Source organism: Phyllostomus discolor, chromosome 9 (assembly GCF_004126475.2).
Source record: "Phyllostomus discolor isolate MPI-MPIP mPhyDis1 chromosome 9, mPhyDis1.pri.v3, whole genome shotgun sequence".
NCBI lineage: Eukaryota > Metazoa > Chordata > Mammalia > Chiroptera > Phyllostomidae > Phyllostomus > Phyllostomus discolor.
The window spans coordinates 93,557,491-93,585,166 of record NC_040911.2 but is presented as its reverse complement, the minus strand read 5'-3'; the positions used below and the strand labels follow the sequence as shown (position 1 = coordinate 93,585,166).

The following is a 27,676-nucleotide window of genomic DNA, read 5'->3' as shown; positions in this document are numbered from 1 at the left end:
GAAGGGCAAGTGTTTTTATTGCCAACAAACACATACGAGAAGTGGGTCTCAGAGAAGGCATACGACGTGCTTCGTTTCACAAAACCAGTGAGCGGCAAGAGGCCTAATTAAACTGGACCCATCTCCAGCGATTCCGGTCCTCTCTGGGTAGAAACCAGAAAAACACACGAGTTCGCGGAGAGATGGGGACCAGCTGTTCGTAACAGCCCTGTCTGTCCCAGCCAACCCGGAAACACTCCACGTGCCCTGACGGACAGTGGGTGCACGGTAGGAAAGTCACACAGTGGAACACTACATGGTCAGCAGAAGCAGCAAACCCTCACCCAATCAACATGGGAAAATCTCATGTAATGTGAAATTCAGTTTACACATTTAAATTTAAGAAAAAAGGAGGGGGAGCATATGTGTGATGCTCAAAGTTGGGATGGCGGTCACCCTGGATGGGGTGTGGAGGTCTCTCGGGCGCTGGCCACGTGGGAGTGTTCACTTTGTGGAGATTCACCAGCTGTTCCCTGGGGGTGTGTGTTGAACTTTCGCGGAAAGTCTTTCACCTGATACGTGTGCTTTTCCTCCAGGCCCACGCTGCCTCCCTGGCCCACAGCTGCGAACCTGACGATCTCAGGCCAGCCTGCAGGTCCTGACATGACCGCTACCTAGTGGCTTCTGCTCCCAGCTCTGAGCTGAAGTGTGGATACCGCTCCTTCGAAGGGCTGATTGTGCGTAAGAAAAAAGTGAGAAAGCCTCACTAAGAGCCCATATTTTCTGAGCCCCAAGCACATTCTCTCTGACTCCTTCAACAACTCCGAAAGGTTTCTCCTCCTTTCACAGCAGCAGGCTCCAAGGTGCACAGCAGGAGAGACCAGTACAGTGACAGCCAAGCTGATTCGAGTCCATCTGATCCAGACTCAGAGTCCCACCCACGGCGGGAGGGGGTGGGGTGGGGGGAACAGCCGAGGACAGCTGGCCGGGGTCCTGGGGAACAATCAAGGCACCGGCACGGTCACAATGGCTCTAGATTCCAGAACCTCCCACCCCACTCATTCCCAGCCAAGTTCCCAGTCTCCTAAATTCTTCCCTCACCCTGTCGAGCCCAGAGAGCATCGTTCATTCTCAGGACCCATCTGCCTTCTGTATCAGCTGGTTATCGCCCCAGTAACACACAGGCGCACACCACCTCAGCATTCGGTGGCTTGAAACAGCGTTCTTATCATGAGTCGTTTGTGGGGGGTTGGTTCCTCCGGGTCCACAGAGAGCAGACAAAAAACCCAGGATATTGGATATCTGGATGATAAGATTAGCAATGCGTGCAGACTATACTTTTTTTCCAGACGCAGGGGAACATTTACAAAATTGATCATATGCTCCATCATAAAGTAAGTTTCAAATTTCAGGCTTGAAACCACACAGACTTTGTTCCCTGAACTCGGGAGAGTGAAGCTAGAAACCAACACTAGAACATGAGGAAGCCCTCCCCTCCCTTCCCCCCCCCCCCCAGTCCTGGCTGCCATGCAGTCTCTCAGCCACCCCTTCATGGCAGGAGGAGATGTCCATTGAGCACCTCCCTGGTGCTGGGCCTGGGCGACAGTCCATGCGGGGGCAGGAGACCGAGGTCCTCTCAACCACACCTTTGTGAAGAGCATCCAAGTCTCAGGCTCTGCACCTGCCTCCCCAGACTGCCCCATCTGTTGTGTCCTTTAACCCGAGTCCTGGAAGTCCGCCCTAGCTAACACACGAGCACCACACCGTCATCCCCCACAGCTGAGCCCCCCGGTCCGTGCCATGAGAGCTTTGATTCTCAGCTCACGTCCAAACTCAGCGTTGGTGGCTGTCAAGTGTCTGGAAGGTGGAACCAGAAAACCCACCTCAGAAGGGGTTAAAGCACCGTTATTACCACGTCGGAGCCTTGGTGGCCTCTGAACACAGCACACAGACTCGATTCACGCGGGGTCTGCTGAGAAAGGGGCTCATTCCGGTAGCTGGCCCTCCAGCTAACGCCTGTGCTGGGTCCCCGATTTCCCCCAAAACCAGCCTCTCATGCACCTCGGCCATTCCTTCCATTGTAGACACTACAAAGGGGAGACCTTCTTCCTCTGGATGAAGAACACTTTTCTTCACAATGGCTGCCCAACAAGGGGGCTGGCTGCCGAGTAGTAAGGTCACTTCTCTCCGTCAGTGGAGGTGTTCAAACAAAGCTCAGACAACTGCTTGCTGAGGGTGCTGAACGGAGAGCCTTAAAATCAGAAAAATTCTTCAAAGACCTTGCGACACCTTCCAGCAGCAGCTATGGCCCAGTGCACCTGCTGCTGCAAACACACCGATGACCACCAGGTGGCGACAGAACCGCACCATTGTAGCAAAGGCCTCAGTAACCCAGAAGATGGCTCTTCCTGAAAATGCTAAAAACCTAATTGAAAACAAAACAAAACCTAAAAATAGATATACCACATGACCCATCAATTCCACTTCTGGGGCTATACCAAAAGGGTTGAAAGCAGCATCTTTTCTAATTTAAGAAAAAATAGACCAATATTAATAAAAGCATCTTAGAAAACATAGGCTTTTATTAGAGGGGAGATTCAAAAATGCAAAGAAGGGTTTACTCCCCATCTCAAGCTTTATCAAGTCAATGTGCTGGACCTAAACATGAGTGCCCACAGCTTCCCCGAATGTCTTTACCTCACCCCCGCAACTTCACCAAGGGGGCTTGGCCCACTCCCAGTCCCCTGCCCCCCCTGCCCCGCGAAGCTCCCTCCAGTGGCAAGGAACTGAGACCTCCATCCCCAGGGACGGACACATGCTGTCCAACCAACCCCACTGCCGGAAATGCCAACCCTGACCTAGACCTCAGACCTGGCACCTGCCCCTCACCGATCCTGACTCTTCCCAGCTACCAGCCAAGCGCCAGTCTGCCCGCTGGTCCAGGACCAGGGCGGGCTACAGCCCAGGCTGCAACCACCGCCACAGCCTTGGGAAAGTGGGGCCACGGCAGCCAGCCTGCCCTGCTGCCCGTCCCCTCTTCTCCTTTAGGACCAGTCCGACCCAGGGCTAGGCCCGTGACAGGCCAGGCCCACCAAGGCTCTCGCACATCCTCCACCTGCCCTCACCCAGCAGCCAGAGTCCTCGGAGCTCTGAGAGACGCCCACCGGGTACAGACACAAGAGGGACCCTGCAGGGTCCAGAGCCCCAGGGCTGGGCTGCAGACAAGGCTGCGCTCAGGATGAGGGCCCAGGTCCCCACATCCCTCGGGGACCCCGGAAACCATGAGCAAGGCCCAGAAAGAAGATGGAACCACACAGTACAAGGGAAAAGGCAAATTTATTCAAGAAAATACACCAACGGGTGAGGGAGAAGCACGCCAGTCAGCGCCCTGTCTCCTAAGCAAGGGTCTGAGATGAGGCCAGGCCTGCCCAGGGCCTGGGGCGCCCAGTGGCCCCGGGAAGGGGCCCCAGGGTGGGAATGCTCTGTTAGCACCAGGAGCCACCACAGGCGCAGCTGCACTCAGAGACAGGACAGTGGTGGCCCGCGTCTGCACCTGAGACATCTGGGGAGGGGCTGGCAGCAGGAGGCTCCTCCTGCAGGCGGTCCCCTGAGTGTGGTTCTCAAATTCACAGACCAGCCTCAGTCCCCCAGCCCCCTGTAAACATGAGAATGGGCTCGCGGCCGCCGAGCCCCTCAGGACAAGATGAGGGTCCGAGACGTGTGGCTGGGCTTCAAGCGGCCCAGGAGCTGCCGGGCTTTCTCCTGCATGAAGAGCTGGTCCTTGGTGCCCCCACAGGCCACGGTCTTCCAGGCACTGGTCATCTGCGAGAAGGCAAGGAGGTCACCAACCAGGCAGGGGCAGCAGGCTCCCAGGGAACCCGGGTGAGCATGGCAGGAGGGGTGGGGGACGATTCTACGACCCTCTCTGGACGCCCCTCTGTGGCACCAGGCTCCAGGTGGGGAAGAACTACAGGCTGGTGAGAAGGAGGGGTTCACACATGCAGAGGTTCATGCAGGGGCTGCCAGGGCAGGCCCCGCCCTCGAGGACAGGCACGTACTGAGCAGCTAAACACAGAGACAACTTAATTACCAATGAGAGCCCTGAGGGGGATCCCGGTGTATGGGTTCCCTGAGGGAACTCACGTCAGGACTGAGGCCTGAAACCCGTGGTCAGGAAGCCAGGCAGAGGCAGCGGCCTGTGCAAAGGCCCCAAGGTGAAGAGGGGGCTGAGCGAGTCCCCACAGGTGGGGCCACATTCGCGGCCAGCACTTACGGGGGCAGGTGTTGGAAAGTGGCTCCGGGGCTTCTGGGATGTCACTGGCTTCTCGGGCTTGGCCTGCAGGAAGCCCTCGTTGAGCAAACTGTTGTCCCCTTTGACGCCTGGCAGGGCGAGGCTGGAGGAGCTCGATGGGACATGTGTCGGCTGAAAGCAAACCCCAGATAAAGAGTCACTAATCTGCCACACGCTCAAAAACCACCCAGTCATGTCCCAGCACCACCACCTCCCGGCTGTGGCGACCTCGGGCAGGACATGAACTTCTCCAAGCCTCGGGTGTCTCTTCCAGATGGGGAGACCATTCAAAGATTAGGAAAACATGTGTGAAGTGCCTGTTCCAGGGCCCAGCACCTTGTAAACACTCAATGACATTGGGTCCTTTGATGTGAGGCTGGCTCATCCCCAGCCACCTCAGGCGGGGGCGGGGGCGGGGTGCTCTGGTTTCTCCCAGGACCTGGAGCACCCCCCAGCAGTCAGAGTGATGCCTGAGCCCACCAGCGCCCAGGAGGAGCTGCACAGAGCGCTCCAGTCTGCCCAGTGCCCCACTCTGCTTAGCCTTTACCCTCCTTTAGCCTGCTGGGCTCCAGACTCTCGTTACAGGCAGGAGAGCAAGTGCTGGGCCAGGACTCCACCCAGGCCCACCTCTCCAAATTGTGCCAGCCCAGCCCACGGAACCACTTCCCAGGACCCCCAGACTCGCTCCACCTCCAGGGCCCTCCCCACAACTACACCGTCCCTGAGGCAGCGGCCTCCAGGGAGAGTCCCTTCCCAGACAGAGCGGAAGAGACTCTGCCGTTCCCGGGTGGGGACAGGGCACAGCGTCTCTCAGGCCCCTTACCAAGGACACAGCCTTGGGCACTGTGGACATCAGCTTCCCATCCTCATCCACGATGTCAAGAGCCAGGGACTTTCGGACTTTCTTGATGGGGCTCCGCCGCAGCTGGAGGTGGGGAGAAGGATTCAATGAGGGCAGGATCGGGGGGTCCCTTGGGGCCCCAGCTGCCCTCTCCCAGAACTGGGCCAAACACAGCGGAGCCAGGCCCAGCTGAGAGGATGTGCTGGGGTGAGGAGGGGTCAGGGCTCCGGGCACTCAGCAACACTCGCCCCGCCACTGACCCCACACCCCCAGTAGACCTACACCCACCCAGAGGCCCACTCCGCATCCCCAAACGGGCCCAGCACAGTCCTGTGTCTCTTAATAGCCCCCCAGAAATAATCACCCGAGTTACACCTAAAACCCCCACCCACAGGCCGTAACTCAGATGTGAACCCCAGGCAACGGACCCACGGCCCACTTTGCAGGGGACGCAATGCTGGACAGTGAAGGCTGGGCTCCAAGAGCAGCAGGAAGGGCCCCAGACTCCAGGGCCGTGCTGCGGCCGGTTTCTCGGAGAACCATTCCCGGGAACCAGGGCGGGGCAGCTCCACTTCCCCCGGCTGCCCCCAGACCCACTCCCTGGCCGAGTCTCCCTTCATCTCCCCCCGGGCCCCGGCCCCCGCTCACCCCAGGCTTCCTCTTCTGCTTCTCCGGCCTCACGTCGTCCTCGCTGACAAGCTCCAGGCCGGCCTCGCAGCGCAGCACCTCCTTCAGGTCCTCCTCCAGGTGCGGGGTCTGCGGCTGCAGCGGGGAGGGTCACGTGAGGCTCCCGGGCCGCGGGCATAGCGCAGAGGCACACCCCGGCTGCCCCAGGCAATGCAGGACAGAGGGCCAGAGCCGGGGCGACCGCCTCCGTCTGTCCATCTGTCTGCCTGCCCCCGCCCCCCTCTCACACCATTAACTGTCCCACCTGGGACAAGCAGGCACCGACCCTGATGCGCAGAGGGCCACCACAGGCCAGGACCACCCCAAAGTCACTACAGCAGCCCCCCACAACCCCGTGAGCAGCGGTCGTCTTCCACGGGGTAGACGCGGAGGCTCGGGGAGCGCAAGAGCCCGGCCAAGGCCACGCCCCTGCGGACCTGAACCTGGACCCGCCCCAGCCCCTTCGTTACCACTGACGGGGACGCTGGGTGCCGCTTCCTTTCCTCAGGCCCGGGGGCCCCAGGCGACCTGAGTGGCCTCCGGTGGCAGGGACCGAGACAGGCGAGCGATCCCGACAGCCCAGGTGTGCTGCGCAGCAACACCCCAGAGGTCGCGCCGGAAGCCCCCGAGGTGCTTTCACAAGGGTTGCCGAGGGCGGGCTGCGTGCGACCTGCCCCCTCAGACCTGAACTCTCAGACCTGTCTGCGGAGGGTGCAGCCAGGGGAGCCAGACCCTCGGACAGGACAGGGCAGAGCTCGCTAGCACCTGGCCTGGGTAACTCGGGGGGCTGCACCCCTGCCGCCAGGCCTCATGCACGGACCCCACACAGTGAGAGGACCTCGCCACAGCTCTGGTTCACGGGTCCGACGCTGCTCTGCGACCCGCCTCTCCCTCACCTCCCACTGGTTTCTGAAGGAGCTGCCTCTGCCTCAGAGCACCCAAGGTGCCAGCTGCCTTTGTCATTGGACAAGCGTGACCGTGTCAGGAGCTGGGAGGGGCGGGGCGGTGGGCGGGGCAGTGGGCACACGTGCTCACGGGCCACCTCCAGGCCGCCCAGGAATGGCTCTCCCGTGCTTTGTAAAAAGCCAGCAGTCAGGCAAAAGGCTGCGGTTTGAGGGGCGATGCACTGCGTCCCCACATTCGCCCCAGCGTCTGAACAAGCCCGCCTGGGCCCCAGAACCTGCTGGTTTCCGCCCGGCACTCACGAGGTGCTGGAGGTGCTAGCTATTCACGCCGTCACAGGTTCAGTTCCCGCCCCCACCGCCCCCACCGCCCCACACCGAGCTGCCTTCCCCAGCATGCTGTGAAGCTGTGTCTCCCCCACCACCCAGTGCTGCCCCACACACAGCAGCTGCTCGGGAAAGGTCAGGTGACTTGTTGAGTAAACTCAGCCTCCTGTCCCGGTTTATAAAACAGGATGTCTACAGCTTCCCGGGGCTGCTGGGCAAACCCCGGGAGGCCTCAGAGGGCGCTGTGAACAGGCCCCACGCAAACGGCTGGAGGAACCGGGAGGCCCCGCTGTGCACAGCAGCCCGCCCACGCCACCTACCAGGGGCTTCAGGGGCCCGTACTTCTCCAGGGCGTTCTTGAACGGAGTCGGCGTGTGGGGAGCGTTGTCCATGGAGTACTTCTGATCTGGGGTCACAAACCTGCCGGGGCCAGAGGAGCAGGTGTAGGGACAGGGCTGGGGACATAGGCCAGCTGCCCTCCCAGCTCCCCTCCACCTGGACCTCTGGCCTTGGCAGCAGGGACCCCCAACCCGGCTCTGGTCCCCTGGCACTCGACCACAACCCCCCTCCCCCGCCACCAGCCAAGAGGGTCTTAATCAGGGACTGAGAGGAAGGGGCCGTCCTCAGAAACAGGAAAGCATCTGGAGGGTCCCGGAGACCTGGGTGGGTGAGGGGCTGGCTCAGAACACTGCCCGGTCATCAGTCTACGATGAAGACTTTCCACAAAACGAGGGAGGCCGTGGCCAGCACGAGAGGGGAGGGGATGGCAGGTGGGGATCCCGGAAGGCCGGGTCTGCCCCCCACCTCTCTCCGGAGAGCGAGCGGCAGTGGCATCAGCAGGGAAAGGCAGGGCAGACGTCAGGCACCAGCTGGTGAGGCTGACGCACATGCTCAACTTACCGCCTTTCCCAGTCTCCTCAAAGTGTCACAGTGGGGACTGGGATGTGGGGGGAGAGCCTTAGCAGAGGGAAACCTGGGCAGGGTCTGGTGCACAAGCAGAAACACTAGGAAGCTTCTACCAGCTGTGGCCCCACCACTGTGCGGTTCCTGCCTGCGCTGGGGAGAGCCCGCTGGGGAGCGGACAGAAGAGGCGCCTCCCGCCCGAGCCCCAGGGCTGCAGGCTGTGGGCAAACTTCAGCTCTGACAGCAGGTGCCAGACCCCACCTGCACGAGACCTGCGCGACCTTCGTCAGCGGGAGGCACCACCGCAGGCTGACACTCCCAGAGCCTCACTGGAGAGCCCAGGGCTGTGAGAAACATCCCAGGTTGTCAGGAGGCGGGGGCAGAGGCCTGTCCTGGGCTCCACTGCCCAGGCTGCCGAGCCAGCCACTCCCCTCTGCCCGCCAGTCACTCCACAGCGGGGTAAAAAGCTGGCACGGCACAAAGCGTTCATTTCTCCCTTTCCGGGGACTGAGAGATTAGACCGGGATCCTCACGACCTGATCCCACGCCCTTGATGTCTCCCACCCGGGACGCAGAGACCGCTCCGTGAGGAGGAGCAGACAGGCGGGCAAGCGCCGGTTGGACGCAAACACCTCCCAGCTCAGCAAACCGCCGTTCAAAGGAGTGAATCGGAGCCATAGGAGTGAATCGGAGCCATGGCTCCGACAGCTCTGTGGGACACGGAGCTTTTGCAACAAACGGGAGAAAGTTCTAGAACCTCTCGAAGTCACCATGCCGGCAAGAACTGGGAATATGTGTACGTTAGAAAACGGAAGGCGGCCGACCGGAGAGGGAACGCACAAGATGCCCCGGAGACCCAAGCACACGATTCTGGAAGCCGGAGGACCCGGGGGGGGCGGGGGGGGGGGGGGGCCGGGGACGGCAGGGGACCACGTGGGGGAGTGCGACTGTGTTCTCAGCCAAAGGAAGCCACTTGAGATGAGGAGCAGGAACACGGGGATGGCGAGGGCCGGAGCCCACCCACCGAGCCGGTGTCGGGCGAGTCCCTAAGGGAGGGGGACAGGGAGGGACACCAGAGGCACAAGAACGAAGGGAAGAACAGCACGTGTGCTCAGTCCAGAGTTCAGTTTCGAGTTTGAAGCGAAGACCGGGGGGAAACGAGTTAAGAAAGAGCACACCCACGTACAGCCCGGCACATTTCAGGAACAACCGAAACAAGACAAAACCACAAGTCCCTACGAAGACCCGGAGAGAAACAAAGATTTCCCACAAAGGATCGATATCCAGATGGTTATCGGAAATCTCCAAAACATAAACGCCATCGAGAAAACAAAGCAGAGTCTGCGGCTTAGGGTCACAGCCACTCTCCCTCCAACCTCTACGTCCTGCTCCTGCTGTTTCCAAACCCAGAGACAGTCCTGGCTGGGGTGGCTCCGTGGACTGAGTCCCTGGCCTGTGAACCAAAGGGTCACAGGTTTGATTCCCAGTAATGGCACATGCCTGGGGTGCGGGCTGGGTCCTCAGTGGGCAACCACACATTGATGTTTCTCTCTCTCTTTCTCCCTCCCTTCCCCTCTGAAAATAAAATCTTAAAAAAAAAGAGAGAGAGAGAGAGAGAGTCCAGACCCCAGAAAGCACAGGCCGCATGTACTCCTCACTGATACCCTCCCCTCTGAAAAGAATATATGACTACATTTAAAACACAGGAAGGTTTGCTCTCATAAACCAGTAATATCTTAAGGTTGTATTCTCAACTCACTCGAGCCCCTTCCCCACTGACCCTTGACCTCTCTGGCTTGAATGAAGAACCATTTCTCAGGAAACTCGTCTATGTTAAATTTTAGGCCACCTGTTGAGAGACTGATTTCTGGCCAAAACACTCATAAATCTTCTGAAACATGTATCATGACAAGGGCTAAAACTCCCTGACCGATTTCTGAATTACAGAACTTACTGGTGAAATAGTAAGTGGCGATGCCTCTCCCACGTGTAGCAAGGGGAAGCCAGTGTAACAAGGGGAAGCTCAGCCAAGCGGCTCTCTCCACCAGGAATCAAGAACCACAACCAGGCGGACGGGAGGTGGGAGGGAACGGAGTTGTTGCCGCCGCTGACGCCTCAAAGAGGCGGTACTTGGGCCCAGTAACTCCCAAAATCAAAACTAAACTTGGCTGATAATGGTTCTGAACAAAGTGGCTCTTTTATTTGAGAGAAACCATTTGGAAGACTGAGGCTATGGAGTTTTATCTTTGAGGATAAAAGAAATATTCGCAGAAGCCTGTGTTTTATTCAGCAAAAACGTGACTCCCCATACCGACTCTCCTAACAGGTGTTGGCGGGGGCGTTCCTGCCAGGGCAGCCCGTGGAGTCTCAAACGGACCCCCCCCCCCCGCCCCACGCCCCCGCACTGAGAAATCCAGACGGCGGCCCACCACGGGGCTCAGGGGAAAGCGGATCGGCACAAGAACTCGGTGACCACATGCCACCGAGACCTGGCTCTCTTAACACAGACTGCACGATATGCAGACCCTGGGTCCCTTCCCCAGGCCAGACGGACAGCGAGCAGGCTTGACTTTGCAAAGTTTTGCTATCATTAAAACACGTCCATCTGGGACGTGTGGGGTGAGAGATGCACATGAACAGAGGGGACAGCTTGCACACCTGGAGTTTTTTTCAGTGTGACTTGTAGGAATGTGACCTTGTGGAATGCTAACGCGTTCATAACATTTGTGACACTTGTAAAACGAAGGAATCTCGAACGCACAAGGAAGCCCACACCCAAACAGGCTTCAGGGGCTCAGGAGGCGGAAGGGAGTACCGGCTGCCGACGAGCACCCGAGACAGACAGACCCGGGAGAGCGACTGTGGCCGTCACTAAGGCCACTCAGACATAGCACGTATGTGCTTGACACTTGTAAGTCACCGAGATTAGCTTTTTCATAGCAATTTGGACTCTCTGTTCCTGGGATTAGAAACCCATCAGATTAAAATATAAAAATAAATTAGAACAATGGAAAACAAACAAAAGACCCAAGGTAATGGACCCGACTATACTGACAAAAATGAGGGGGGTGTGGCGGCCATGGGGCTGCTTTCTTATCCCCGAGTCTCAGGTGTTTTCCCAGGGCGCCCCCTCTTCCCCCGCCAGGTTGGCCACTGCTGGGGGAAGGGGCGGGGCCTGCACTCCGGGGCCCACGGCGGGCAGGGCACTCACGCAGTGTGCTTCTGGTGCAGGGGCGTCTTGTCCCGGTGCAGGGGCGTGGTGACCACCACCTTCTGGCTGCACACCGGGGTGGACGTCAGCGAGGGGCTCTCCAGCTCTAGGGCGTCCTGTTTGTTCCAGAAGTTCAAGAACTGCAAGGGAAGACCAAGGAGACAAGAGGAAGTGATGACCACCCCTGGGGAAGGCGAGACCCTCCCACACTCCCCCCCCATGGCTGCTCTGACAGGCCCCCTCCTGATGGAGAAGGCCCCCCATCAGCCAGGCACCAGAGACAGAAATGCCCAGACAGACCAGCAGGAGCCCACCAAGGAGTTCACGGCAATCACTGGGCTGGCTGTCGCCCCAGCACCCCACCTTTGCCCACGTGGCAGATCATTCTCCACCCCTGGGTGCTGCTGACAGTGCGTTTAAGGACCAAGGACACGGGCTGTGTGGGAAGAGCTCTTAAAGTCCTGTTACGGGCAGAGGACGGTCACCACTGCCGATGCTGACACCTAGAGAACAGCTCCTTCCGCCCGGGCTAAGGACACGACACCAAGAACGGTGTGGGGTTTTCACAGATCCTCCGAGGGGCAAGCCCTACTGTGATCCCCTTTCTAAGCAAGAAAACTGAGGCTTAGAGGAATTCAGATTCTTGTGTTGCATTCCAGAGGCGGGAGTCAGATCCAGATCTGAGCCAAGTCCCTGTCTCTGCCCTGGCGGTGCCTCTGGTAGCTCAGGGGGCCCTCTGTCCACTGTCCTGGATGGGGTCCCCCTGGAGCAAGGCGGCCACCAGGCCTCATCGTCCTGGGCTGCCGTCTGGGTGGCTCAAGGCCCTGCTGTCCCCCTTTTCCAGCCAGCAGCCTGCACTTAGGGTCGTTTATGGGCTAAATTGTGTTCTCCCAAAATTTATGTCGACATCACATGACTGCGAGTGTATTTGGAGACAAAGCCTTTACAGAGACGATGATGGTAAAAGGAGAGCTTGTGGCTGGGCTCTGACCCCATAAAAACGAGACTGGTATGTCCTTAGACGATAGAAGGGAAGAGAGATCGCGAGAGGAGGCAGATTAGGATGCAGACAGACGGGGGGGGATCATGTGAGGACACAGGGAGAAGCCAGCCACCTACAAGCCAAAGTGAGAGGCCTCAGACGGAACTAGCCCAGCCCATTCTTTTCAGCACTTTCCATCAAGCAATGCAGTGTGTGGTGTTGTTACAGCAGCCCGAGTAAATTAACACGGGACCCCTCGTGGAAAGACCACAGGCAGCCCCAACGCCGGGGCCTGGCGTCAATCCCTTCACTGCAGATGCGGGTGTAGCCTCCTGCAATGCTCCACAGCGCGTTCCGGACCAACTCCTGACGAGCCCGCCCCAACACCAGCTGCCCTCCTCACCCTGGCTCCCCAGTGACAACAAACCTGGTCGGAAACAGGTGCTCAATACGTTGATTCTTTTAACAAATACCGAGCCCCTTCCCTTCTTTGCCCAGTTATCACCTGCTACCCTCCACTCAAGCAATTCCTCCTCCTCAGGGAAGCCTTCCTAGATGACACCCGCCCCCCAGACTAGAGGCACCATTACTTCATTTATCATGTTTATTTGGGCCTTTTTTACTAGCTGGTCTTCCTGCCAGAATGCTGGCTTCCTGAGGGCGCCCCTGACCTCCAGCCCCCACACGCAGCAGACGACCCAGGAGCGCTTGCTGAATGGCACGTGCCTATGTGCCAGGCCCTGCATTGGGCCCCAGGAGCCCGTACACAGAGCCCAGGGAGTGGTCGGGGCGGGGACCACACACCTGGGACGGCGAGAAGGGCAAGGTCTTGACGGGTGTGCTCTTGGGGGTGAGGCTGTTGCAGGAGTCCAGGAAGGACAGGTTGGCGCTGTTCTCTGTGACGGGGGACAGGGCGACACGCCTCTTCTTCTGCCGCTTGAGCACGGAGGGCGGGGTGCCAATGCCCAAGCCCCCCACTTCGGTGCTGGGGGAAATGGGGATCAGCTCGCCCCGGCTGCCGCGGCTCAGGTCTGAGATGGTGTGGCCGTCGAGGCGGTACTCGGTCACACTGGGCCCGGGCGCAACGGACTGGCGGGGCGGCGGGGCCTGCCGGGGCTGCGGTGGCTGGGGCTGCACGGGGCTGCTGCTGCTGCTGCCGCTGCTGCCCTCTGCGGACGGCTCCTCGGGGAGGTCAAACTTACTCAGGTCACACCAACCATCGGGGTCCTGCCCGGAGAGGAGGGGTTAGTCATCACTGCGGTTTCTCTGCTTTCCTCCCAGCAGATACAAGAGGACTCATTCACAGAAGGAAATGGAAACGAGTGTCAAGTACGATCCCACGGCCCAGGGACAATAGTTGTTAACACTTCCTCTCATTTCCTCAAGGAGTCTTCTATGTCTGTATGTCTGTGTCACTAAATAAAAATGAAAACCTATTGTGCAACTTAAAAAAATGGGCCCTGGCTGGTGTATCTCAGTGGGATTCAGCCTGGGCCTGTGAACCAAAGGGTCACCAGTTGGATTCCCAGTCAGGGCACACGCCTGGGTTGCAGGCCAGGTCCCCAGTAGGGGGTGCATGAAAGGCAACCACACATTGATGTTTCTTTCTCTCTCCCCCCTTCTCTCTAAAAACAAACAAACAAACAAACAAACAAAATGGTCCATGCAGCCCTGGCTGGGTAGCTCAGTAGGTTAGAGCGCCATCCTGATACACCAGACAGGGCACATATGAGAATCAACCAGCAAATTTATAAATAAGTGGAACAAATAATGTTTCTCTCTCTCTAAAGTCAGTAAAAATAAATGTTCCGTGCAGTACTTATTTAAGATAAACAAAAACACAAAGAAAGCCCAAATACCCATCAATAAGCCCAAGAAATAAAACCTATTGCTGAAGCCCCGTGTCTACCCGCCCGTCACACCCCGTGCCCTTGGGCAGGGCACCACCCCCGGAGTCAGAACTGCCCGACCTCACGCATTTCTTTACCACTTTGCCACTCATGTGTGTCCCTACATGACATCTAGTGCCCTGCAGGCTTTCAACTTCAGTGTGCGTCACTTCTATATCCTGCTTTCTGTTCCATTTAAAATTTCTGTAAAGCAAAGCACTAGGGTCTGCTTCTATTACCTATGAGTTAAATGTTTACTGTAAATAAATTAGTTATTACAGTAGAAAAATCCCAACTTTTATAACTGTGAGACATTCCACCGTACGCCTCTGTCGGTTATTTAACGATCCCCCCTGCAGGTGCTGCAGGAGAGCGACCGAGGGCAGTGTGTCCACACGTCTGCAGCTCCGTCCGTCGCTGCTGGGCCTCGCTCCGGCCCAGGCCCCCCCGCCAGCTGTGTGATGCCGGACGAGCCTCCCGGCCCCTCTGAGCGTGGGAGGCCCTCCCTGGTGATGAGCCTGCAACCTGCTTCACGGGGCTAATAAAGGACTGAGAGAGCATGTGCATAGGTAGACACTAATGAGTCTGGCACACAGTAGGGACTCCAATGTTACATACTTGAATTACTAATTAAGCACTGAGCTTTGCATTCACAGGGTACTCGATACGAGTGAGCTCCCCTCGCCCCTTCTCTGGGCTCAGCAAGTGGAGGAGGAGGATGCAGAGCAATCTGAGGGTGAAAGCAGCTGCCCCGTGAAGTGCCAGCAGCCCCCTCGGAGCCCAGAGGTGGCAGCGTTGGAGCGGTGCGCTGCAGACTGACAAACACACCGGACCTGCAGCCCCAGCTGCTCTGAGATTCCTCAGAGAGCAAGGGACACCACAGACAGGCCCCGAGGCTGGGTCCAGCCCCAGCTGCTGGGGCCAAGAAATGAGAGTCAGAGCCAGAGGGCCTCGGAGATGGCCCCCTAGGGACTGTACCATCCAACCACCAGTAAACAAGACAGTGAGGACAGCACCACAGACGAGACCACCAAGCTTCCTCTCTGTGTGACCTTGGGTACGTGACTCGACCTCTCTGAGCCTCAGTCTCAGCTACAAAACTGAGAGCAAGGACACACCTCATGGAATACTGAGTGGGCTGTCCCTGAGGCTCAGAGGCTGGCACGTAACAGACGTTCAATAAACGTCATTATTGTCACCAAGGAAAGGCGAAGGCCAAGTGGGAAGGCAGATGAGGGGTATTTCCCTGAACTCCACTGCCCCCGGTGGCCAGGCCTCTTGCCCATCAACCCGAGACCCGTTCCACGCAGGCCTGGCTGGTGCAGCCGGGCACTGGGGGCGTCACCACCCACCACAGAGCTCCCAAGGGGCACAAACCACAGCCAGCCTGGCCTCAGGGGCTGCAGCACCTGAGCAATCAAAACCCACTCAGCGCTCCAGCCCCACCAGCCCCCCGGCCCCTCTCCAGGGACACCTAGCCACCTGTGGTGCCACAAACACCGTGCTCCACTGCGCTGTGCTACAGGCCTCAAACACCTACCCATCCCCCCATCATCCGTGAGGACTCGGTGCACTGCCACCTCCCCCGGGGAGCCCTCCCACCCGACCACATGCTGTCCATGGTGAGTCACGAGCTCCCTGAGGCAAGGGACCATACGGCAACTATCTCAGGTGCCCCAGGCCCCTGGCCACAGGCCGGGCACTTAGCGTCAGCTCAGTTAATGTTACTGGGACACGGAGTGGACAGAAGGATGCCCGCCCACGAGAGGACTCCCTGCTGGGGGCTGTTCCGGGTCCACCGTGAAGAGCCGTGCCGGGACCAACATTACCGACTCGATCAAGTCCAGGGCTTCCGAGAAGCTGGAGCCCACGGCCGGGATCAGGAGGTTTGCGGCCTCCACCACCCACTTATAGGGCAGGCTGGTCTCCGGCGAGGAGCTCTCCTGGTCGTCGTGCTTGGGGACATCGTCCAGGGGCTCCGGCGTGCGCACCGCGTCCAGCTCTGCTGGGGCGGCGTCCGGCTCCTTCACAGGGGTTGCGGCCGCAGCCTCCTCCTCACTGGTCTCCTCCTCCTTCACGGCGGGGAGGGCCAGGGGCCAGGTGGTCACGAGGCTTCCCTGTGGGACACAAGGGCGCGCCAGGGTTTGGAGTCTGTGTTCCGAGGTAAAGAGGATGCTGTGTCCCAGCTAAAAGGTGCACAGCCTGAATCGAATAAGGAAGCCCCAACGAACCCGAATCGAGAGCCAGTCTGTACCACAGCTGGCCTGTCCATACACTTTGAAAAGCTCAGTATCACGAAAGACCATGAAAGGCTGGTCACCGTTAACAGGACCCATAGGAGAAGTGACAAGTAAATGCAACGTCTGACCCCGGAGGGGACCAGGAGCAGGAAAACAGAAGACATGGACCGCAGGTCAGAGAGAAGTAGGACAGAAAGCCCCAAACCGGTGTGACATTCCTTAAATGAGACACGACTGTGGCTGTGTGAGGGAACACCTGTGTCCCAGGAAACACACTGATGGAGAGGCACAATGCACGTGGCCGACCTTTGAACGGCTCAGGGGAGAAGGTTCGATCCCCGGTCAGGACACGTACGAGAGATCCCCCAATGAATGAATAGATACGTGGAACAAATGGATGTCTCTCTCTGTCTTTCTCTCTTCCTCCCTCCTCCTCTCTCCACACCCCCTTCTCGCTCTCTAAAATCAATAAATACAAATAAAAAATTTTTTTAATTTCCAACATGCTTTTAGTACAAAAAAGCTAGAAAGAGGAAGAGGTGGGAAGGGAACTGTTGAGGACAGAGAAAAGCTGAGGACAATCCTCAGTTTTTTGTGTCAGCCCGCTCTGCCCTGCTTCCCCTGTGGGCAGGGGAGTGCCAGGTGCGTGTGGAGGTGCATGACACGGCCAGGCCCCAGCGGGAGACACATGGCCACACTGAGACCCTCAGCAGAAGAAACGAATCAACAGATGTGGGTAAGGTGACAACGCAAGACAGGCGTTAGACGACACAGTGACGGCTAACCCTGCGATCGCCCCGACCAACCCGGAGCCGACCGGGTGGCGGGCCCTCCCACCTGGCCTTCCGCGGGCTGGGCGCTCTGGGGGGCGTCCTTGCCCTCGACCTCCAGCAGCAAGTACACGGGGGGCTTGCAGTCTTTGGACTCGCTCAGGAAGCCTCCCGTGTCCACCTTCCTTTTGATGGTGGAATTCCAGTGGTTCTTCACAGCGTTGTCTGTCCTGGGGGGGCAAACAGGGGGGCCTTTGAACCCGGCAGCTCGTGGGCCACCCAGCCGGTTATCACTAACCTCCCTGAGCTGAGCTCCCGCTTTGGTCAATGAGAGCTCAGCCCGAAAACTCGGAGGTCTCTCTCAGCTGAGAGACAAAGTCACGCGTTTCTGGCCCCTCGTGATTCAGAGCCTTCCCACTCACCCCTGCTAAACGCTAGTGCACCAGAGAACAGCAGCGCTCACACTCAGGAGGCACTTCGCCCCCTTGGCTCCAAGCAGAGCGCTTTGCCCTCGCATCCCAAACAGAGTGACAGCGAGGTCGAGCAGCCAGTCCCGGTGGAGGGGCTGGACTCGGCCACTGCAGACCATCAGCAAACACACACAGAGCACGTACCAGGTCACAGCCAGGCTCTAAGCCCCCACCTCACTTCGCCCCTCCCTTACTCTTCTCCACTTCTCATAGGCGAGAGCCCCTCCTCCACAAACCCCACGCACCCTAACCTCTGCTCCCCGGGCTCTGCTTCTAGAAGCCTGTTGCAAAGCATGTGCCAGCCCTCCTGCCCCCTCCCACCGGTTCTGGGGTGCTCCGAGCTGTATCGCACTTAATTCCTTTGCTCACATATATCTTGAAGTGCCCGTTATGCGGCCACTAAGACAGGCGGCTGCAGCTACAGTCTACTCTAGTGAGGAGACGGGCATCCTTGCCCAATTACGACTGGAATACAAGCTGGGCGCTGTGGCCAGGCGGCTGGGACCGAGCACAGCCTGGAAGGACAGAGAAAGCTTCTCTGAGGAAATGACACCCCCGCCAAGAACAAAAGATGAGAACACAATGGGTGCAAGGCCGAGGGCACTCGGGCTGAGGGAGGCGTGCAGGGGCATCCAGAGAAGCTCCCGAGTCAGAGGGAGAGGAGGGACAGGCGAGCAAGGACGTGGTGGGCCGAGGGAGGCTGGCGGCCTGAGCCGGCCCGCGGGCCACACAGGGAAAGAGGCCGAGCCTTCGACCCAAGTACTGGGAGAAGCTGCAAGGGCTCCTGACTCGGGCTGGACTTCCGAAAGCAGGCCCTTCGATGCTTCAAGGGAAACGGACCACCTGGCATTCAACCTGCTCTCCCCATCCCGGGACTGCAGTGTCACGAGAAAAGAGGGGTTAGAAATAAAAGACAGCAAGGGGAATGTGCACAATGACAGAGAACACGGTAGAAGACTACAGCAAACAAGAGATCCGTGTAAGTTTCCAGAAGATGGAGAACAGTTAGGAGAGCGACGAGCAACTCAGGAGGCTGGGAGTTGGCCCGGAGGGAGACTGTGGCAAGAAGAGAGCCAAGGCTTCCTGGGGCTCCTGGCAAAATCTCACGGGACTCGGGGCTCGGAGGGACCAGGCCCAAGTGAGGCGCAGGGTGGAAACAGAGCAGTGGTTCGGACCTCCAGACCCTGGCCTGGACCTCACAGGTCTATTCTCTAAAAAAGAAAAAATAAATGGATCAGGCATCCCTGGTCACAGCAGAGGGCAGGGATGGCACAGGGAGCTGAGATGGGGACCAAGTGAAAAGCTACACAGTGGCCCTGGCTGGTGTGGCTCAGTGGATTGAGCACCGGCACTGTGAACCAGAAAGTCACAGGTTTGGTTCCCAGTCAGGACACACGCCTGGGTTGCAGGCCAGATCCCCAGCTGGGGGCGTATGAGAGGCAACCAATCAATGTTTCTCTCACACGTCAATGTTTCTCTCCCTTTCTCCACTTGCCTCCAAAAATAAATAAATAAAATCTTAAAAAAAAGAAAAAGAAAAAAACGTGCACAGCAAGCCCTGGCTAACGTGGCTCTGTGGACTGAGGGCCAGCCTGCAAACAGAAAGGTCATGGGTTCGGTTCCAGGTCAGGGCACACACCTGGGTTGCGGGCCAGGTCCCCAGCTGGGGGCGTGTGAAAGGGAACTTTTCTCTCACACATGGATGCTTTTCTCCCTCTCTCCCCTCTAAATAAAATTTTAAAAATAAATTTAAAAAATCTGCACAGTGAGTGGGAGGTCCCCAGACCCTTTCTCCTCATCCTGCCCCAGAACTCCCTACAGCTGGGCCCGGGCAAGAGTCAGGGACGCACGCAGCTCTGGGAGAAGTGGACACCTCCAGAGAAGAGGACCGGGCCTTTCCCCCACAAGGCTCTCGCCCTGCCGGCACCCCCACCCCCCCAAGCCCCCGCGGGCGGCTCACCTCCCGGGCAGCATCTTGGCGATCTCGGCCCAGCGGTTGCCCAGCACCTTGTGGGCCTCGCAGATGATGCGGTCCTCCTCCTCGGTCCAGCAGGACTTCTTCACCTCGGGGTTGAGGTGGTTGTGCCAGCGCTCGCGGCACTGCTTCCCCAGCCGGCCCTTCAGGTGCTTGGCGATCAGCGTCCACTGCTTCGTGCCGTACTTCTTCACCAGCTCGATGACCTTGGGGAGGAGCCTCGTGAAGCCAGCGGCCCTGCCCCGGCCTCTCACCAGCCAGCACCTTCTCTCCACATAAGCCTCGCCGCAGCCCCGAGAGGTGCGACCGACAGACCAGCGGAGGACACACGCCTGACCTTCAGTTTGACCCCCCACTGGGGCGAGTCAGGGCCCACTGTGTACAAGGCACTGACTGTCCCGGGAGCTACCTTCTCATCTTCCTCTTTGGTCCACGGCCCCTTGACGAGATCTGGATTCAAGACCCTCAGCCACCGGTACTGGCATTGCTGGTCGGTGCGGTTCTGGGAGGAAAGGAATTGTGGGAACTGGGGAGGCGGCCTTGGCTCCTGTGCGGTCGCTGGGCTCAGGGGACTGTGGCCTGGCCCAGGCCCACTCAGATGGGTTGTCTTGTTCCTGCACTCACCACACGCCGCACAGCCACATGCCAGAACACGTGTGGCTTCTCTTTGCTACAGAGAACATGGGAGGAACTGGGCAAACGAAGAACCCATTGGGAAGCCACCGCTGCCACCCTAACCCGAGGGGGCAGCCACCGAGAGCTTCTAAACCCCCGTAAAAGATGGTGAGGTCTGTCAGGGACCCCTGCTTGCATCAAGGACAACGTTACCCCCTCATCATGTTCCTTCAAGTCACACGGAAGAGGGAGGTGAGGAATGGGGCCCAAGAGGGACCTGGTGACTCGGTCCTTGAGCTCCCCGAGGGACCCAAGAAATAAGGCAGACAGCAGCTCCAGCCACTCAGCTCTCCCAGGCAGACGCCAGCCGTCTTGGGAGGGGGGATCTGCGGGAGTCCCCCCGAGAGGGGCCTCACTGTGAAGCCCCTCGGTATCGGTCTCGCTGTTGAGAAGCCGAGCACCAATTCGCTCCTAACTCACAGAAAGACAGCAAGCGTGCTGCCAGCCACGTGCCCCCGGTGACAGGCTGCGACGGCAGGGCCTGGAGACCACAGGCACACAGGCTGCGGCATGTCTCAGCCAGGGTGACTGGAGTTCCAGTTTGGGAAGGAAGGGCCCAGGGGCCCGGGGAGAGGGGGTGGAAAGGAACTCCCTCTTCCTTCTGTTGGGCACCAAGGCTGTCCCAGGAATGCTGTCAGGTCACTCAGAGCCCTGTCGCCGGGGGAGGGGGCTGCGGAAGGGCTGCACTCACAGGAAAGTGGCTGGCCAGGAACTTCCAGTCTTGCTGTCCGAACTGCCTCACCAGGGTCCTCAGCTGCTCGTCCTGCCGATGCCAGAGAGAAAGGGGGCTCCGTTCACAAACCCGAGTCTCCCGCAAACAACAGGAAAGCCACTGGGCCGGGGGGCAGGGGGAGGTACGGGGTGAGGCCTATTCAGGGAGCAAAAGGGACAGGCCCGAGGGAAGTCTGGTGTAGCTAACCCCCGCCAGCACAGGGAGTGAGGGAGAGAGGGGTGCAAGCTGATTAGGAGGAGACGGCAGGGGCCAGGCCACACGCAGGACCAATTCAGGCCTCTGTGTCCAGCACAGCCCCTGATGCACTTGACCACTGGGTGGTCACGGTCCAACGTGCTGGTTGTGAAGTTCACTTCGGCAGCTGCAGGAAAGGGGACTGTAAGAGGGTGGGATGGAGAACAGGAGGCCAGAGATGGTCCTGACCCGGCGCTGCAGACGGGGACAAGGGGGCAGGATACAGAGCAGTCAGCAGGCAAAACAGTGTCTGTTGAAGCCGTCTCCTGAAAATGCGCCCCTGATGCGCACAGCAGCCCGGAATCTCAGTGTTGTTATGACACACGCAAGGAGCCAGACCCAGGAATAAGCACTGTAGGGCTCCATGCACATGAAATTCTAAAAACCGTAAACTAAACCAGAGGGACCGAAGGGCAGTGGTCATCGGAGCCCGGGGGGCAGAGGGGGAGCGTTTGGGGGTAATGGAAGCATTCTGGAAGGTGCTGGTCGTCTCACAGTAATACATCTGTAGAAATCCATTGAAGTATCCTCTTTTAAGGCGTTGTAGCTGACTGGATGTGAAGTATTCCTCAAGCAAACTGATGTTTAAAAATGTAGTTTACACAAAGAAAATGCGGCACATCCATACGAGGTGCTATTACTCTGCCTTAAAACAGGAAGTTCCGACACATGCTATACAGCGTGGACGAACCTCGAGGACCGGACGACGCCAGGTGAAATGAGCCGCAGAAAGCAGAGTGGCGGTTGCCGCGGGCCGGAGGAAGGGGTGGAGGAATTCAGTGTGTTTCACGGGGACAGAGACTCCGTTTTGCAAGATGAAGAAGTTCTAGAGCTCTGCTGCTCCTGGGAACACACTTAACACTACTGAACCGGACGCTTAAAAGCCGTGTAATGACCGTTTAATGCTATGTGTCCTCTCCTTCCCACCCCCCCCTCTCCTGGACAGAAGAAAAACGCCACCACTGAAATCCAGACCCTCAGCTGCAGCCGGGCCCCAGTCCAGCACCGGCTGGACGAGTCCCCCTAAATCTCGTAGCTGAGCCAGCTGACACCTACACCTTCCTCTGCCATCCAGCCTGGCCAAGCCCACACCTGCCTTCCTCCCTTGTCCACCTCCAGCACTCCTGTCCATGTGACAACTGCCATGGACACTCTGTCATTTCGTCTCCAACGCCTCATGGACCCCGTGCGCCTCTCCCACCCGTTAACTCCGCCCCGCATTGCCCAGCCTGGCCCACGCAGTGCCCCCCCTCCCCTGGCTCCTAGCTCTGTCTCTGGACCCCATGTGGCCCACAGATCTCTTCTTACCCGCCCCACAAATAGCAGGTTAGCTCCCCTGAAGCCCGGCTACGTTCACGTCACTCCTCTGCTTTAAAAACCTTCAACAGCTCCACACTGCCAGCTGCAGAATCCACACACCGAGCCTGACACGCAGAGCCCTGCAGGGTTCGGCCCGATCTCTCTTCTCCAGCCACGCTCCCCCCTCCAAGGACACTTCCCTCCAGCCAAACCAGGGCTCCTCTGGCGGCGTTTCTCCACCCACAACCATTTCCCTACTGGGACTTGCCCACCATTCTGCACACTCCCCTGCCCACTGGATTTCCAAATCCTTATCCTGAGACGTCCCCTGACCTCTCCTTCTGAAAGTATTTCAACAATTACCTCCCTGGCGGCTGCATTTCAAAACCCTTATCCTGAAACTTCCTCTCATCTCTTCAGGCAACAGCAGCCTCTCCTCCCGAAAGTATTTCAACAATTGCTGGGGCCGCCCCTGCAGCCTTAGTGCATCAGGCAGACAGGATCCGCCTAGTGCCGTGAATGGAAGGACGGCCTCTCCACCCCAGGCAGAGAGCAACTCTGGGGAAGGGACCCCCTCTTGTATGGTCTTCAAAGCCCACAAGAGCTGTAGCCTCTGGGCCACAACGGGATGTGGGATGAACAGACAAGGCTGGCTTAGCGCTCCCCTGAAGAAGCATCTGTTATGATAGAAGAGGGGTTTACAACTCCTACGCTAAGGGGGCGGGGGGGGGGGGAGACCTAAAACTATGCACATCCAGACAAAGAGAGGTACAATAAAAAGATAAGGCCAATAGGAACTGGAGATGGCACACCCAATTTAGAAAAAGATCTGGCAGTTTCTGTAAAACATACGCCCTTCCCACGACTGTACCCAAGAATCCTGCCCAGGGAAACACATCCTCAAGAAGGCTCATCGGGAATCTTCACAGTGGCTCTGTCCACCTCAGCCAAAAACTTGGAAACAGCCCAAACGCCCATCAACAAACGAGACACATGGTGGTACATCCGCGTGGTGGAATGCTATTCGGCAACACAAATGAACAAAGTAGTGAGGCATGCATTTTGCGGAACAGAAAAAGCCGGACAGAAAAGAGTACAGTGGCACGATTTCATTGATTAGACATCCAAGAACACGCAAAGTGACTCAAGCCAAGAAACTGCCTGAAGACGGCGAAGCTGGACCACAAAGGGGATGTTTAGGGATAAACCACGGTGGCGCTTAGTGGGTGCACAGCTCTGTAAAGCTGGAACTGCTCGCTTTTAAAAGATGCATTTGGTTGCACATCAACTATACTTCCATAAAGTTGCTTAGAGAATAAAGTCAACTCAGAACTCGATGTCACAGGATACAATTTCTTAAAACAATGACAAAGAGAGGGGCTGCAGATGTGGCTGAACCTCCTTGCGGTCACAGGGCAGGAAGCACCGCTCCTGTCCACGAGGCAGAACAAGCCAGCTTCTGAGAGACGCCACTGCTGGCCCTGAGGTCTGAGACACAACTGCCCTCCCCACCAGGAGTCCTCAATACTGGTCGAACCTCCGAGAATGCTCCGAGATGAGGCGTCAGGGAGAACCTGAGGACCCCCCCTCAACTTCTTTCAATGCTCCTCCTCCTCTTCACCGCACCCATCAGAGCACACGTGCAGTGGCCACCACCCCTGCTGTAACTGCCCCTCAATGTCACTCACCTCTTCCTGGGTCCATTTGACCTTACACTTGCTGTCCCTCTGCTCCGGCACGTCTGAATCCGTGTCCTGGTAGTGTAGCTCATCCAGCTCCTCACTGCAGGGAGAGCAAGCTAAAGGTCAAGGACAAGCGTCTCTGTATCCTGCTATCTGGGCAGCGTGTGGGCAGGAGCCAGTGACCTCTAGGGAAAGGCTTGGGGGAAGCAGGTTTTTACTTTCTGCTTTCAAAAACGTAAATACTTCTACTGTCCTCTTTTTAAAAATGGGGTTATGAGCTATTTTCTTTCTTTTTTTAAAGATTTTATTTATTTTTAGAGAGGGAAGGGAGGGAGAAAGAGAGAGAGAGAAACATCAATGTGTGGTTGCTGGGGGCCATGGCCTGCAACCCAGGCATGTGCCCTGACTAAGAATCGAACCTGTGATGCTTTGGTTCGCAGCCCGGGGTTATCAGCTATTTTCATTTTCCTCTTTATTATTTTCAGGAACACCCTAAGGATTGGGAAAGCTACAAGAAAAAGGAAATTGAGAGCACGGGACTGTGAACCAAAGGGTGACCGGTTTGATTCCCAGTCAGGACACATGCCTGGGTTGCTGGCCAAGTCCCCAGTAGGGGGCGCATGAGAGGCAACCACATATTGATGTTTCTCTCCCTCTCTTTCTTCTTCTCAACCCCCTCTCTAAAAACAAATAACCTTAAAAAAAAAAAAAAAGGAAGTTGAAATTTCACCAAGATGATGGTATTCAAAACCAGACACCTATTTAATCTTTTTTTTCTTCGATAACAACTTTTTAAATTTGCATGAATGGTCCAAGGATTAGAGCTGACGGTGTCTATAAATATGAAGTGCCAGAATTTTAAATATTGATTAATTGGGAAAAACATTTTAAACACATTATCCTAGTAACTTTGTCCATTATTGCACACCCCCTCCCAAGCCTTGCCTGCGCGCAGGCTCATTCCCCCCCCAGAACACTTCTAGCCCAAGGCCCTCTCCTGCTGCTGCTTCTGTCCTGAGGCCTTCCTTGTTCCACTGACCCCAGGTGGAATAAAGGTCCTTTCAAACTAAAAAAGAAAAAAAAAAGTAGGTCTTAGGCTTCCTGTCTCCATGATGTCCGGGACAGAGGTCAGCTTCACCTCCGCATCCACGTGGCCTTTGGGGGTTGGCACCCAAAGGCCCTAACTGTTTGCTCAGAGACCGAGCAGGTTCAGGAACGAATGAACATACAATGCTGCCTGTTAGTACTAAAGAAAGGCCAATCAAGGTAGAATTTTTGGAAGGAGGAGAGAGACAGTCCCTAAACCCAGCAATACAGCACAGAAGGACCTGGAATTCAGCCCTGCCCACTCATTCCTGACCCAACTCATGGGGTCTTCCACCATCTCGTAGAAGACAAAAACTCTGTAAGATGCTAATGACACAGTGAAGTTCGACCACCCCACCCCCGCAACCACTTTCTGACAGAGCCCACCTCTGGTCCTCCAGCACCCGGCCCAGCATGGAGAAGCACGCAGCCACTCTCTACCAGTCTCACAGGGACAGCAGCTCAGCTGGGAGAATTCTTCTTTTACGCTTTTTCTTTTTCATTATTTTTAGGGAGAGGGAAACATTGATCTGTTGTTCTACTTATTTACACGTTCACTGGTTGACTCTTGCATGTGCCCTGATCTGGGATGGAACCTGAAACCTCGGCCTATTGGGACGACGCTCCAACCAGTTGAGCTACCTGGCCAGGGCCTCAGCTGGGAGAATTCTGTGAGGGATGATCAACTTCTGTCACCCACATGGCGCTGACTGTCCCTTTCACACACACAGTCTCATCATCCCCATTTAATAGACGTGGAAACTGAGGCTCACAGGGGTCATGCCACTTGCCACATCCAGAGCCAGGTTCCAGATCTACACCTTCAAGTCCTCACGTCATAATCCCAGCTGAAAAAGCAGAGGCCAAGTCAGTGGTGGCAACCACGTGTAGGGCCCACACACCCTTTCTACGTACGCCCTTCCATGTGCTGGGCTCTGCTCCAGGTGGGATGAGTCAGAAGCTGAGCAGGAAGGGAGGGGAGGGGAGAGAATCGGGGGGGGGGGGGGGGGGGGGGGGGTAGTTACAGCAGGTGAGGACTGCCAGGGTGCAGAAGCCACCCCTCACATGGGAGGGGGTTCCTCCCCTGAGTCCCAGGGGAGAGGTGGCATGGGGTTGGGGGTTGTCTGGGGCCTTTGTGGTTCCCTGGAGAAACACCTCCTGAACCAAAAAATCAGGACAGGGCCTGATAAGCGCCTGATCAGAAAACTCCTGGGGATTGGAGCTGCCCTGAGAAATTGTGGCCTGAAGGCTCCATGCCAAGGACCCCAACCACCGCCCAGGGATCAGACGCTTCTCTGCTGAGAGAAGCTCTGGGGGAAGCCGACCACCAGTGTTTTTCAAGTCTACACCCTTGTCCTGAGAAGGCAGGCCCCATCCGGAGAAGGGTTTAAGGTTATCCCGGCTGCATGAAGCCAGGGAGGAAACAGGGGAGGCCCCCACAGTCATCCCCATTCCCAGACTGGCGGAAAATCCCAGAGTTCAGGCCCCGGGCGCACAGGTGTAAGAAAGGGACCTGGGGCCCAGAGGCCCGGTTTCAGGCTTAACTCCGCCACTTACTCCCTGGGGGAATGAGTAAAATGTAGACCGCAGTTCCTGCCTTGGCCCCAGGGGCTGCTGAAATCGAATGGTCTCGATACACAATGGTCTCCCTTCTCACCCTCAACCCTAGCTCATGTAAAACTCAAGTGCAACAGGAAGAAAGGTCTCTGAAACGCAACCCAGCTGAGACCCGGAACCCCAGGTGGTGGGAGACAAAAGAGGCCCTCCCCCACCCCATCGGCCGGCACCCTTCTAGAGCCGAAGAGGGGGCTTAGGGTGCTCTGTGCTTCCACGAATGTTGAGGAAAAATGCCCACTTGGCAAACCTGAACGCAAAGAGGCCTGAACGACAAGTGTCTTCCCGGCTTTGGCCTCCCGCGCGCCTTGACTTGGAGAATCACTTTCCCTTTCCAGGGGTCGCCTCCCTCCCCGGTAATGGCTCTTCCAGAGGACACCGCTGTCCCACCCCCACTGCGCAATTAGGCGGGAGACTTAATGACCTCATGCAGGGTTTGGCCCAGGCCCCAGGAGACCCACTCGTCCCGGCTCCAAGGCCCAACAGGCCCGACGAGCGGAACAAGTGGCCCCAAGAGACCCCCGGTTTAGCGCGCCCCCTGCCTCGGGCGGCCCAGGACGCAGCATTTCCCGCCGGAACCTCGCCCCGCTCGTGAGGGGGCTACGGTGGGGGTGGGGCAGGGGTCGGTAGAGTGGGATGGATCCTGGGGAGGGCCCTCACCCGCCCCGCTCCGCTCACCCGCGCGTCCGCCGAGACATCCCCCCCGGCCCGGGCCGCGCCGCGCTCGCCTGCCCGCCGGCTGAGCCCGGAGCGGGAGCCGGGCCGGGGTCAAAGCGCGGGCTGCTCCGGCCGCTCCGGGTCCCGCGGCCGCGCTAGGAGGCGTCAGCGTATCCGCAGGTCCCGCCGCCACTCGCAGGAACTGCGGCCACCGCTAGCGCGCGCAGAAGCACTTTCCTATCTCCCGCCA

At 57.8% G+C, this 27,676-nt stretch overlaps 1 protein-coding gene across 2 annotated transcripts; it reads right to left on the bottom strand.

Annotated features, from left to right (window-relative positions):
- Window positions 1-3,296: 3,296 nt before the first annotated feature.
- On the bottom strand, window positions 3,297-27,676 carry MYBL2 (MYB proto-oncogene like 2). 2 transcript variants are annotated; one of them, XM_036009856.1, is made up of 14 exons: window positions 27,448-27,676; window positions 24,076-24,169; window positions 20,813-20,884; window positions 19,856-19,948; window positions 19,432-19,652; window positions 17,069-17,231; window positions 15,821-16,111; window positions 12,907-13,329; window positions 11,121-11,260; window positions 7,327-7,426; window positions 5,760-5,873; window positions 5,094-5,195; window positions 4,253-4,402; window positions 3,297-3,801 (listed from the first exon to the last, which is right to left on the bottom strand). In XM_036009856.1, the coding sequence occupies exons 1-14, from the start codon at window positions 27,465-27,467 to the stop codon at window positions 3,673-3,675; spliced, it is 2,112 nt and encodes a 703-aa protein (XP_035865749.1). In that variant the 5' UTR covers window positions 27,468-27,676; the 3' UTR covers window positions 3,297-3,672. The 2 variants fall into 2 exon arrangements, with proteins under 2 accessions (XP_035865749.1, XP_028380656.1); XM_028524855.2 differs by having other exon boundaries at window positions 15,821-16,108; window positions 27,448-27,675.

Coding starts and splice junctions, on each gene's coding strand:
- MYBL2 (XM_036009856.1), bottom strand. CDS start 27,467: ATGTCTCGGCGGACGCGCGG. Junction 19,949..20,812: donor TCCTGGCCAGCCACTTTCCT/GTGAGTGCAGCC, acceptor CTTTCCTCCCAG/AACCGCACCGACCAGCAATG. Junction 17,232..19,431: donor GCCAAGATGCTGCCCGGGAG/GTGAGCCGCCCG, acceptor TTGCCCCCCCAG/GACAGACAACGCTGTGAAGA.